Raw genomic sequence first — 12,440 nt, 5'->3', positions numbered from 1 at the left:
GCCTTCAGCGTGACCTGTCCTCTCGGCTTTCAGATGCCCCCGAAAAAGGGAGGCGATGGGGTTAAAGCGCACCCGATCATCGGAAGGTTTGGGACGTCCCTGAAGATCGGGATCGTCGGGCTGCCGAACGTTGGGTAGGTGCAGGGGAGCAGGCCGGCGGCCGGGGCTGCCCCCTCTCCCCCAGTTCACTTCTGCTTCGGATACAGTGACCTGGCCGTGTCTGGGCGGAGACGTAGGTGGGCATACGGGCTGGGGGGTACCATCTAACCGTGTTTTCTCAGCGATAGACTTAACAGCTTGAGCGACTTACACGTGGAGTGTTGTAAAATATCCGGGCAGCATGAGGCTGGTATGTCCAAGTCTAGGCAAGATTAACAGTGAAGAATTAAAGTCTAAGCAGTTGCTGAGTTTTATAAAACACTACTTGCAATTCTGTACTTCCACCGTTGCGCATGTCTAACGGTGGCAAATACGTATGCACACGGGTGTACAAATCCCTTCTATGTTTGACTTTTTTTGGAGAGGATGATGTGCACAGGGAGGGGTTAATAATACTGTCAGAAGCAGTAAAGAGGACTTACATTTTTGAAACTTATTCAGAGTTTATAATGAAAAAAATGGAGCAAGTTACAGTTTGGGGAGATAAATAGTTCTGTGATGCTTCTCACCAGTAGTTCTTGTGGCTCCTCAAAGGAGCTATATATTTTTATGGAGGATGATGAATTACCTGGAGAACATCTGTGTGAAACTACCAGTATTAGTTTGTGTTTCATATTTACTAAAAGAAGTTCTCAGCATTCTCAAACTTTAAAGAGTTAGAGGAAAAGTCTTTGAGTGTGTCTCAGAGCAATAAGTACTACTTCCTTGCCTTTTCATTCTAACTTATTTTTTAAGGGCATAGCTGAAAGGAAATAATTAGCGGTAACTTTGTATAACATGGCAATAAGTAACATTTGCAGTTATGTTGTGATGTAACTTTCAGAGAAAACTGTGACTGACTTTTGCTCTCGTGCTGGCTGTGTGCAGGGCAGCTTTCAGATTTTATTTTTTCAGTGGATGAGAAATTATGTGAAACTGCGGTAACTTTGTATAACATGGCAATGGCGAAAAGTAACATTTGCAGTTATGTTGTGATGTAACTTTCAGAGAAAACTGTGACTGACTTTTGCTCTCGTGCTGGCTGTGTGCAGGGCAGCTTTCAGATTTTATTTTTTCAGTGGATGAGAAATTATGTGAAACTAAAAAAAAACCACCAAAAACCCAACCAAACAAAAAATCCTAAAGCCCAACCAACAAAAAAACCCAGAAAACTTATGGTAGAAAATTCAGGAGTTGATTTAGAACTTTGTTTTAGCAGTAAGTCATGAACTTCTGTCTCTTGGATTAAGTGAAAATGTTCTTTTTTTCCCTGATACCACTTGTATATTTTCCCCAGTGATATTGAATGAGGATGAAGAATATTTGGTAAAGTAGACCTGTGCCTTCATATGCACAGATCACTTGTAATGGATTAACTGTGATGTGGTTTGCTTTCTGTGCCCCTTTTTTCTCTTTTGATTGTTGACTTCTATTGCTTAGATACTGAAATGGTGTTAATGTGCAAATAAATCAGAGGAAACAATGCAGAACAGAGCTCGTTCCTCACTATGTGCTTGAGGGAAATGAGTAGTGGCCAATAGAGCTGTGCTCTGCTTTTGACTTAAAATTTCTTTCCTGTACGTGCACACGTCAGCTAGCAATTTTCAAGGGCAGGAAAAGAGGTAAACATCATTGGATTTTAGTGGGACACTCTATAAGCATATTTGAAGGTGTCGTGTACTAGAATCAGAGCAACAGTCACTGTTGTTGAAGTAAAGGGAAAGTTCACTATTGCTTTTGGGTTGGAATAAGATGTGTTTCTGTCTAGCCCTTTTAAAATGCTTCTTATTGGAACTTTTTACAGAATGTGCATGTTTTGCTTGTAGGAAATCCACGTTTTTCAATGTGTTAACCAAGAGTCAAGCAGCAGCAGAGAATTTTCCTTTCTGTACTATTGATCCAAATGAGAGTCGAGTACCTGTGCCGGATGACAGATTTGACTTCCTGTGTCTGTACCACAAACCTCCGAGGTAACTCAAGTTCTTAACACTTTTCTTCAGCTAATCAGCTGAAATAGCATTACTGAACCCAAAGTTTTCATAGAAGTTCAATGCAACTGTAATGTCTTTAGGTTTTTATTGACATCTTGTTTAGAATGTGAAATTATGTGTGTACCTGGATTATACCTTCAACCCCCCCAGTAGGACCTTTGTGATATGAGAAATCTAGGAGCTGCCAGTCGTTGCTCAGCACCGTTTGGTGCTTCGTGTTCCTGTCTGTGGAGGTGGTGGCTCCCAGGTGACTTGGTGCAGCTTCTGAAGAGATCTGGAAAATGAACAGTAGTGGACATACCTAACGTGTCACGAGGCTGCTCGTTTGTAAAATTTCCATCCTGTATTTTGTGTTGTTCTGAATATTGTATATGCTGTAGGTAGCCAAACAGGTATCTGTCAACATTCCTGTGTCCTCAGGCTTTTGACAGTGAGCTTTATGGGCAGCCTTTTTTCCCCTGACTCTTTCTCTGCTTTTTATAGGCTCCAGTACTTGTTACCTGGTGTACGCAGAAATATGACTACAATGTGTCTCTTCTAATTGTTTCCTTATTCTAGGAGTGTATTAATTTTGCCGCATGAGTGTTTTTTGCTCTTGACAGTTTCTGTAATCTGCTCTGTATGTTCAGTGTGGGAACTGGGTTCTTGCTTGAACTGCAAAACTTCAGCTGCTTTCAGAAAACAGAAGCTTAGGCACGTTTGACTTGCTAAATTTCAGTTTGCAATTACTTGCAGGGGTGTCTTGAATAAAGTGAGCTTACATAAATCATAGGGCACATTAGCATGCACACCTGTGCTTTTGTTCAACACTTGGGCCTCTGTTTTAGAGCCAAGTCGCACCTACAATTAAAAAAAGATTAATTAGTCACTGATTAAAAATCCATTTGTTAACTTAATTTTCAGGTCCAAACAAGTTGCTTCTATTACCTGTGCACTTTTTAAATGCTGAAAAAGTGCGTTAATACAGAGCTGTTTGTTTAGCTGGATTGTTGTAACATGTTACCTTGTTTTTCCTTCTCAAGTGAGTATTAAGCCTACTTGTTACCGTATGGATCATGAAACAAAGCTCTGCTGAATTTGAGGCAAAACTTTGGCTGTTGATTGTGCAGAGATAATGGTGTGGCTTTTAAGTTTTGTTGACAGATTTTTTGTAAATTGTAGTGTTACTGCTGCTTTGGCCACATCAGTAATCTTGTTTTCTTCTCACTTAGCTGGCTGGCTACTTCTAAATTAATAGTTGACGTGGCAAAGAGATTACTACCTCTCTTAGCATGCTCCTTAGAAGGAGAGCTAAGATTGCAAGTACCTATATGCGTGTTCTCCATCTCGCAAACGTGCTCTCCCTGGAGCCAAGTTATCCTTAAAAATGAAAATAATGTATTTATTGAATCTGTATTCAGTCAATGTACTGAATTGGATAATAAGATGGCTATAAATAGTAAATCATCTCTCTTTTGAATGGTCTTTTGACTTTTTTTTTAAGAGAGTATTTGTTACTTAAAATCAGTGGATGTGTGGATTTGTTGGTAGTTGTAGCTCCTGAGTTTACTTAGGCTGCTTATATGGTTTTAATATTTCACCCTAAGAGTAATAACGTAGTGATAATTCAGTATCACAGTAGATTATGGTAACCCTTCTTGAGCTGTTTGTGCTTGTCTGTCTGAGACTAACTCAGGAAAAGAAGGTTGTGGTCATAGGGCCTGTAGTGACAGGACAAGGGGTAACGGGTTTAAATTGAAAGTGGAGAGGTTTAGATTAGATATCAAGAAGAAGTTCTTCATGGAGAGGGTGGTGAAGCCCTGGAACAGGTTGCCCAGAGAAGCTGTGGATGCCCCATCCCTGGAAGTGTTCAAGGCCAGGCTGGATGAGGCTCTGAGCAACCTTGTCTAGCGGAAGGTGTCCCTGCCCATGGCAGGGGGGTTGGAACTAGATGGTCTTTAAGGTCCCTTCCAACCCTAACCTTTCTGTGATTCTATGATGACACACCACCAAATTGTCATTTAAATTCCTAAATGTCTCTTGTATAGTCTTGATTTTGTTCTTCATCTTTATGTAATACGCTCTGTGTTAATTTTCTGCTTGTTTGAATTAGTAGACATAATCAGTCTGTGCACGCATAATGTTTTATCAACATTGAGTTCTCTTTAAATGAGACTCTTTTCCAGTCTCAAGGTTTTGTCTTGTAAAATCTAAAGCATTCAGGTTTTTATTCCCCATACATACACTTAGTCATGACATATCAGCTGTTGTTGGGAGAGGGGGAGGAAAGGTGACTTGGCCTTTAACTAAAATAGTGTACGGGAGGCTAATGTGACTTGCCTTCATGCCTGGGGCTGGACTGGGCAGGGCTGGCAGTTGCTCTCCGTCACAGCGAGCTGAGGTTGCTGCTACTACACGAGACACTCAGTTGCCGAGAATATTGCTAGTGTGAGTTTGCAGCTGTTCTGCTACGTGGGTTGAAGAGGTAGGCTCTCCGGGTACTGCCTGTTGCTTGAAGATCCATTCCTGTCTCCTCAGGAAGAAAGCATCAGCTTGGATGGAACTGGGGTGCAGTTACTTGCTAGCCCATGCTGAAAGCTGACTGGTATTGCTTAATTGGGAATGTAAATGTTTGTAAATGGAATCACCTAGGCAACAATTTAGAGACTCTCGCGTAAAGGTAAATCTGTACTTAATGGGTTAAGGTAGGCTGTCAGAATGTATAACCTGTGCTGCTTCTTTCTGCACCAGTGGGTGCTGTATATGACTTTACAATGAGTAATTTCAGTGGTGTAGACTGTACGCAGAAGGTGGGCTCTGAGAACTTCCAGTAAAAACAGCTTTGTTGCTGCCAGATGAGTTGGATAAGCAAATGTCCTTGAGCTCTGATGTTACCCATTGCTCGCTTTCTGGTGTGAGTGAAATTGTGGATATTAAAAACAGAAGAGTCCTTAATACATAATTCTCAATGCTTGTTATTGTAAGGTCTTAGCTTACATTCTGTTCTAACTTAAATCATGTATTTCAACTACTTACTTGTTTGTTTTAAATTTTATGTGATGTTCAGTAAAAACTCTTATTTGTTACATTGTTCCAACATGTAGCTTTTTCAGAAGGGAATGACTCTTGGCTGTTTATTTTGTTGTCCTCCTACCCCCAGTATGGGTACTTGGTTTGACAGAATAATGGTTGAATTGGTTCCAGTTTAGTAACTTTCTAGTAGTAGACTACTTTCTTTGGGCTGATTCTGAATGAAAGCAGAAAGGTCTATCTTTTCCCCCCACCTAATCTATGAATCTTAACCAGATAGCAGAGTTTGAGATCTGCTAATTCTGAAATGGAACAGAGATGTTCTTTGTCTTGGCAGATAGCTCCTGCCTTGAAAATTGGAACTTGGAAGACAGAAACAGTTGATCTGTTAACTATGGTTAATGTTTAAGTGTGTTTAAAAATGATGGGCTGCTTAAACAAGAAAAGAACTCTGTATGGAGCTCACCTAAATAAATTTTGGTGACTTCAAAGCTTCATTAAAGTTAGTCTTGCACGTTTTTTGTTCTAAATTTCATTAAGATGCTGCTTAATTACCTCATGTCATTTGAACAAGTGATTTGTGTCATAACTCACAAATATCTTGAGAGCCTCTGAGTATATACACACGCAGTTTACAACTGTGAATAGTTAAAACTGCAGGACTGCATTGGCTGATAGTAATCAACCTGTGTGAAAACATTAATAAGGTAAGTGATTTTGGAGTCTGTGGTTCTGCTTCCTCCTCTGGTTAAAATCAAATGTGATTATAAGCAGAAGTGAGTAAAACTTAAGTAGTTTGGTTCATTCTTTCTCCCGTTACCAGTATTCATTTAATTATTTTTTTGCGCCTGTGAGCACGTGCGTTGTCCCGCACGCGTGTGTTCTCAAAACACGATGTTTATTGCAATGCTAACTTTTCTACTTACCTTAGACTGGTTTTTAACCTGTCTTGGATGTCCTTTTCAAACTTAAATTTTAAAGCAGTCCTGGTTATCTCAGGAGGGTCACACGTGAAGTGCAGCTACCCCTGTCAGCGCTAGCGTGGCACAGTGTACTTCAGGATCTCTGGCCTTTTGGTCAGTGAGTTGCTTTGGTTTGTTCTCTTGCGTGTAGGTTGTTAAACTCCATGCATTCAGGCCTTTGGTGCCCAGGCGATGGTTACTGAGCTAAGTGGGAGCAGTAAGTTCCATTGTTGTCTAGGTCATGGAAGTCCTGTGTAGTATTAAATGGAAGTTTTCTCTAAGTTACTGTAGGGTAGCATACTCGGACACTTGATAAAGTTGTGTAGTCGATTGGTGAAAGGACTTGTTAGAAAGCACATCAGCAGTGGGACTTTTTGAATGACATCATGTGGGGCGTACTCCAGGTTTAAAAAGAGTATTTATGTACACGGAAACCATCTGTAATTCCAGAGTGAAAGCAGAGTAACTTAGCTGGATGTGATTGTGCCATATCAGCGTTTGTAAGAGAAGCCTATTTTTCACAGAAAATAGTGGAAACTTGGCAAGTGTGGCCTGTTGTTGATGGGCTTCTTCCCTTGCTGTGCGCCTTCTCTTCAGGTAGTTCTGAGTCTGTGTAAATCAACTCGCCTGTGATGCTTGTAGCGATGCAGATACGTAATTTGTCAGGAGGGGATGAGAGACCTTAAGTAGTGGTGACTTGAGCTGTCTTTTCTGCCTGGTGGGAGAAGGCAAAATTTAATTAGTTGTATTTTGTTGGTGTAATGACGTACTGAATAGTTAGAGAATACAGGCCTTTGGTATACACAGGACACTGAGTATGTGTCTTAATCCTCATTGAATCTTTCAGCTTTTTGTTGTTAATGTAAGTTATCAATTAGCAGATTTTTCACTTCTGGCTGTTGTGCTGTTAGGTTCAAGACTTGTTTGACAGCACCATGGATAAAATGCTATTTGTGAAATTGTTCTTGCATAGAAATGACCAGTGTTCATTTTCAGAAGCAGTTTGCTTTAATTACCCTGTGAGTTATTTTGCTTACATTGGTCAAAGCTTCTTGCAAGATTGGCAGCAGAAGCTGCAGTAGGGAGTACAGTCCCCTGGAAGAGGGAAGGACTGTGAACTCTTCTTTCCTCTTCGGAAATGAGCTGAAAATAGTGGTGAGGACAGACTGAGGGATGAAGGGACTTCTAAGAAGTTGTCACAATATATGTGTTCTCCTTTGTCTCTACTTTCACTTGAGGTCATTTGTGAACTCGTAATGGATGACTCCTACTTAAGTTATATTAATTCCTGGTAAGGAAGAAGAGTTGCCCTTTTCTAACAGATTTCAAATAACAACTTTAAAGGCAGAAGAGCCTGTGCTGGAACCAGGAGATGGGTTGCACATTTGGCTTTATCAAAGAGAAAAGGGGAGCTGGGCATTTTGCCCTAATTCTGAGGAATCTGGCCTTTTTGGTATGTGGGACCTAGGACCAGGTGGCGTTTGAGTTAAGAGAAATTTCTTGAACTCTTCAAGAAATAAATAGGAAAGCGAGTGTTAGGAGAATTATCAACCAGACTTACTGGAAAATTGCTGCATTGTGAACTGAATTGAAGCTGTCGTGACTTTCCAGGGTTTCCTGGTGGATGTGAGATTTCAGTAAACGGTAGTAAACGCTGCAGAGAAATTATTGGGCTGTTTTCATTGGAGAGGAGGGATTGTGGAAACCTAGAAGAACAAAAATGAAGGGAGAGAAACGGCTTTTTGGTTACAATGTTTCAGTCTCAAAGCTTCAGCTGTATGCTGCCTGCGAGGTTTCTCTACTGAAGTTCTCGTGGAAACTCAAAATAAATGTATGCCTCGTCCCCTCAAATTTAAAAAAAAGAACAACCCAAAACCCACAAAAAAAATCCCCATGCACAACAAACTGCAGATACTGTATGTGTGTGCATTTTAAAATAGAAAAGGTAATTGGCTGTACTGTACTGTTTAAGTACTACTGTGCTGAACAAACAGGCCGGGCAAAGAAACCCCTCTTGCTAAGTAACTGTTTTGGACAGAAGTTTGAAACAAAGGTGGTGAGAGATAGCCCTTCTCCCCTGCAAAACCATAACCCTATGGATGCCCAAGTCTCTTATTCCTGAGTCAGTATCCTAACGGCTGGACTGTGAAACTGTTCGTTCTTTGGCCCAGTGCGTCCGGTGCTCCTCGTTGCACAGCACCTTGTGCGGTGAAGGTAGTATGCCAGCACAAACCCACTGTTGCTGTATTTATGGGTGAGGTAAGAAATCCTTGCTCAAGGGTTGTGCCTGTGCTTAAAATATAGAGATACTTCTGGGTTTGGTGATCTGTTTCACATTCTGAATTCCTGTGAAATGTTTTATGGTAGATTGGTGTTGCACTGATGGGTACAAATGATCAGTTAATGCCACCTGTTCCTGATGATCATTTGAGGCTCAGTGACACTATGCTAATGCTGATTAACGAATCTTAAGAAGTGGAAATAAATCTGTTTAGAGGTGGGGCTAAGGAACGATCCCGTTAAGTCTCCTACATTTAAAAGAACTAAACCACACTTGAGAGAGATGGTACTTTCCCCCATTCTTTGCAGTGTTTTCTGCTTGTTTAGTTTCATAATCTTTACTCTTTGTCCACCAGAGCCTAGGCAAGTGTGACTAGTTTGTGCCTTTTTCTGCTTTTCTCTGCATTCATTTTCTGTGATGAACTAGAGATTTGGGCTTAGCAAGGGAGCTGCCAAGAATGGAGATGGCTGTATTTTGCTTGGAGTTTTAGCATTGTGGTACCTCAGGTGAAGGTGAGAAAACGTCCTGGAAACCCGGATACTTGTCTTCAAAGGTCTCTTGCTGCATTAGTCAATTGTGAAATAAATATGCTGAGGTTCTCTCGCCATTGTCTAGCAAATGAGGTTGATTATGGAGGCAGAGTGGCCATCTGCATATGAAGGTATCTGTCTTGCTCTAATGGGACATCTTTGTAGTGAAAGTGTGAATTCTGATGAGTGGCCAGGAAGTTAATCCTACCAGAATGATGAGAGGGGAGCTGAGAACATTTCTCACACCGCTTTTGTTTTTCTTGAGACACAGTTTAAAATGACAATAGAGAATTGCTTTAAAGAGAGCTTTTTTCTACCTTGCTGTTGACTTAGTTATCTGTCGAAAAGCAAAGAATTATAATTCTGACTGAGAAGTTGCTGCTCTTTTTTCTGAGGTATGTGTTAGCTCTGTGGTTCTGTCAGGCAAAAGGAGTTATTGGGGTAATGCATTAATGGAATTACTGGTTTCTGCCTTCAAAATGTGCATTACTCTTGGTAGTGTGTTAAACTTAAGGATTTGATGTTTCCATTTGAGTCTGTGTACTGGTAGCTAAAAAAATGACAGTTTGCTTAGAAAACCATAGTGGGATGAAAATGGGACGTTTTCAAAGTTTGTTTACTTCAGAATGTACTCATATTCATGTTCTTTCTACTGCATTCAACATTAGTTTCTGTTGGCCCGAGGATGGGTTCTTCATTTCATGGGCCTAGTGAGGTTTAAAGCTAAGAATCACCATATTGTGTACCTGAAATCAAGTAACTCATGCTATGTTGTAAATATTTTCTTGTGCATTTTTGTTAGACTCACACTTCTGGGTATTGTGTTTTTTTCATGCTTGTTTTGAAGCACTTCACAAAGGTATTAATGATGTGTTTCATGTCATTAAGTTCCTAACTTACTATGCCTGGTTTAGTGATGCTTTGAACTTCACCTTGGTAAAGGAAAAGATTTTGTCCAGATCTTGTGTTGTGAAATTAGTTTACTTGAAAGAAATAATTTTTATTGGGAAGCGTTAGGGGAAGATCAGAAACAAAATCAGGATAAGATCTTTAGCTTTTAGGTCACCACACTTCCAGAAATACTCATGTTGCATACTAAGACAGACTCTAATGGATCATCTCTTCCCAAATTAGGGAGTTCTTTTCAAGTGAGGCAATGCATCTGCTATTATTAAACTATGTGTTGTGTTATTTGCAGTCAAATGCAAGTGGGTAGCACTAAAAAAAAAAAAAGTTGGTAACTTGTTTTGTTCTACCAAAGGCTGTTGCCCTGAGCAGACAGTGCTCCATAGATACCCATAACTACAGCCCTCTTTTTTTCGGTCTGGGCCACAGCTGCCCTACCAGGCATCAGGGTAAGGAAAGAAGGGTGGTTTGCTGCTGCTAGTGGAGTTTGCTGCTGCTGCGGATTTGACAAGAGTCATGTGAGACAGCAGATGTGACAGTCATGCTGTCAAATACCTCAATTTTCGACAACCCAAATATATTTATCAACCCGCTGCCATACTAATAGAAACAAAGCTCAGCTTGGGCTGTGGACAATAAAGACTTCAGAAGTGCAGTACTGTCCAGAGAAGGTTTCTGTCTAGGATTGGCTAGGAGGTCACTGGCTAGGTTATCCCTAGCACTCATTCACACCTAAGTGGTGAGCACATGAAAGTGCTTTTAATCAATGCCCTATCAGGAAGTTTTAGTTGTTTTTCTCCTGACTCAGATGGATTTTGAGAAGTAACTTGGTTTAGAATATACCTGGAAAGATTAATCCCCATTAAGTTACTTGTTAATTTTACAACTTGAATATCTGCAGAGGACAAAAGGCTCGCAGCTTATAAATTGCCCTATGCATTTCCCATAGCTCTAAAAGCTTTTATGCATTTTTGTAAGCTAATTTGAACTTCATGACTGTTGTGTTGTTGCTGTGCAAAATGTTGTGTAGACACCTCTGCTAACCCGTTGTTGTTAACTGCAGTGGAAAACATTATGGCCATTTACATTCTAAAGCCAGGCTTCATCTTAACTTTTCTGCTTTCTTTCAAGTTGTTGAAATGTACTAAAAAAATGCCCTTCAGGGAAAGTTGCATAACTTCCTGAACTGAATGGTAACCTTAGACGTGTGCAGTAGCAGAGTACAATGGCCACTGATGTGTCTTATCCCTTTGGTACTGTGAAAACTGCTCATTGCAGGTGACTGACTTCGTGGCTGATTATTTGTGTAGTTGTCAGTATGATGGCATGCTTAGAAACCAGTTTACATAATTTTACATGAATAATGACAGAGAAATTAAAGAGTGGATGATGTTTTGCATGGAAGGGGGGGGAATCTTGTCTTTTATACATTGCAGGTTGGATAAGGAAGAAAGCTCCTGTCATTTATAACTTCTTCTAGAAAGAAGAAATGTCATATTTTCATGTTCTGAATTTATTTCTGTGCTGAAAGTTTTGGCTAATATGCTTCAGTAATGAAACTTTTAACTTTTATGTTTCAGCAAAATCCCAGCCTTTCTGAACGTGGTGGATATTGCTGGCCTTGTGAAAGGAGCCCACACTGGCCAAGGCTTAGGAAATTCCTTCTTGTCTCATATTAACGCCTGTGATGGGATCTTTCATCTGATGCGTATGTAAACTCATTTATATGCTCTCCCTATAGTTTAAGGACAGCACTGTTATACTCTCATTAAAAACTGTCAGCAAATATCCATTAAAAGTTTAACTTTTACCATTCAATTCAGAGCCATCAGGTTTTGGGTTTTTCTAGCTGAGAAAACTCCCATCCTCTGCGATCTAAGGGGTACGTCTTTCTTCATTGCCGTTGTGCTGAAGACATAAAAAGGAACGGGGTTTTTGGAAGTCTGCAGTAATGGTTTGTTGTTTTCTTTTGCCAGCAGTATGTGGCAGTTGATTTGTTTAGTTTCATAAAGGAGAAGGAATGGAATGTGATAATAAAGGCTGAAATGGAAGTAGAAAATGCAAATGTGGAGTTAGTAGCAGTCTCTGGGATTCTGTTCCTCTCAGGGCAAGCCTCAATTCTTTCATTTTCCTGATTTCTGTGTGACTTGTATTGAGTCCCCCACCCCTGTGACTTCTGAACATCATGTCTCAGTTAAACCAAGGGTTTTGGTTTTCTCTTTCATCACTGATTACCACAATGCAGAACTGGCCTTCAGAGAGTCACATTAACAGCATTTGCAAACCTGGCACTTAACGCTTATTGAAAGAGTGGGTTGGTTTGCAGTACACTTCCAGTGTTGAAAGTGACTTCTGGAATGAAAAGATTGAGCTTAACGTTTGTGCAGATTTGAGGAAACTGGACACCTTTGTTGCTGTGTTTTGGTTGGCCGTTATTATATAGTGAGTGATGTAACAATAAAACAAAATAAACAACAAAAGAAATACTTTGGTGTTTGGAGCAAAAGTGTTTTTGTGGGCAGGGCATTTCTAAAACAAAACCCAAAGGCATGGAATAGTATTATCTTACGGTACTGATTGACTTGCTTAGAACCCGTGTTCCCATGAGCCTGTTTTTGAAGCA

General features: G+C 40.3%; 1 protein-coding gene across 1 annotated transcript in view; it reads left to right on the top strand.

Moving 5' to 3' along the window:
- The first annotated feature begins 17 nt into the window (after positions 1 to 17).
- Positions 18 to 12,440, top strand: part of LOC104516742 (obg-like ATPase 1) — a 58,243-nt gene continuing 45,820 nt past the window's right edge. Inside the window, exons 1-3 of the mRNA XM_010161175.1 lie at positions 18 to 134; positions 1,965 to 2,108; positions 11,398 to 11,525. Of these exons, the coding sequence (XP_010159477.1) occupies positions 34 to 134; positions 1,965 to 2,108; positions 11,398 to 11,525 (373 nt within the window). The 5' untranslated portion in view covers positions 18 to 33. The remainder of the gene's footprint in view (positions 135 to 1,964; positions 2,109 to 11,397; positions 11,526 to 12,440) is intronic.

Source organism: Eurypyga helias, unplaced genomic scaffold (genome assembly GCF_000690775.1).
Source record: "Eurypyga helias isolate BGI_N326 unplaced genomic scaffold, ASM69077v1 scaffold18371, whole genome shotgun sequence".
Lineage (NCBI taxonomy): Eukaryota > Metazoa > Chordata > Aves > Eurypygiformes > Eurypygidae > Eurypyga > Eurypyga helias.
Note: the sequence above shows the minus strand (reverse complement) of the source record. Positions and strands in the feature narration are given on the sequence as shown.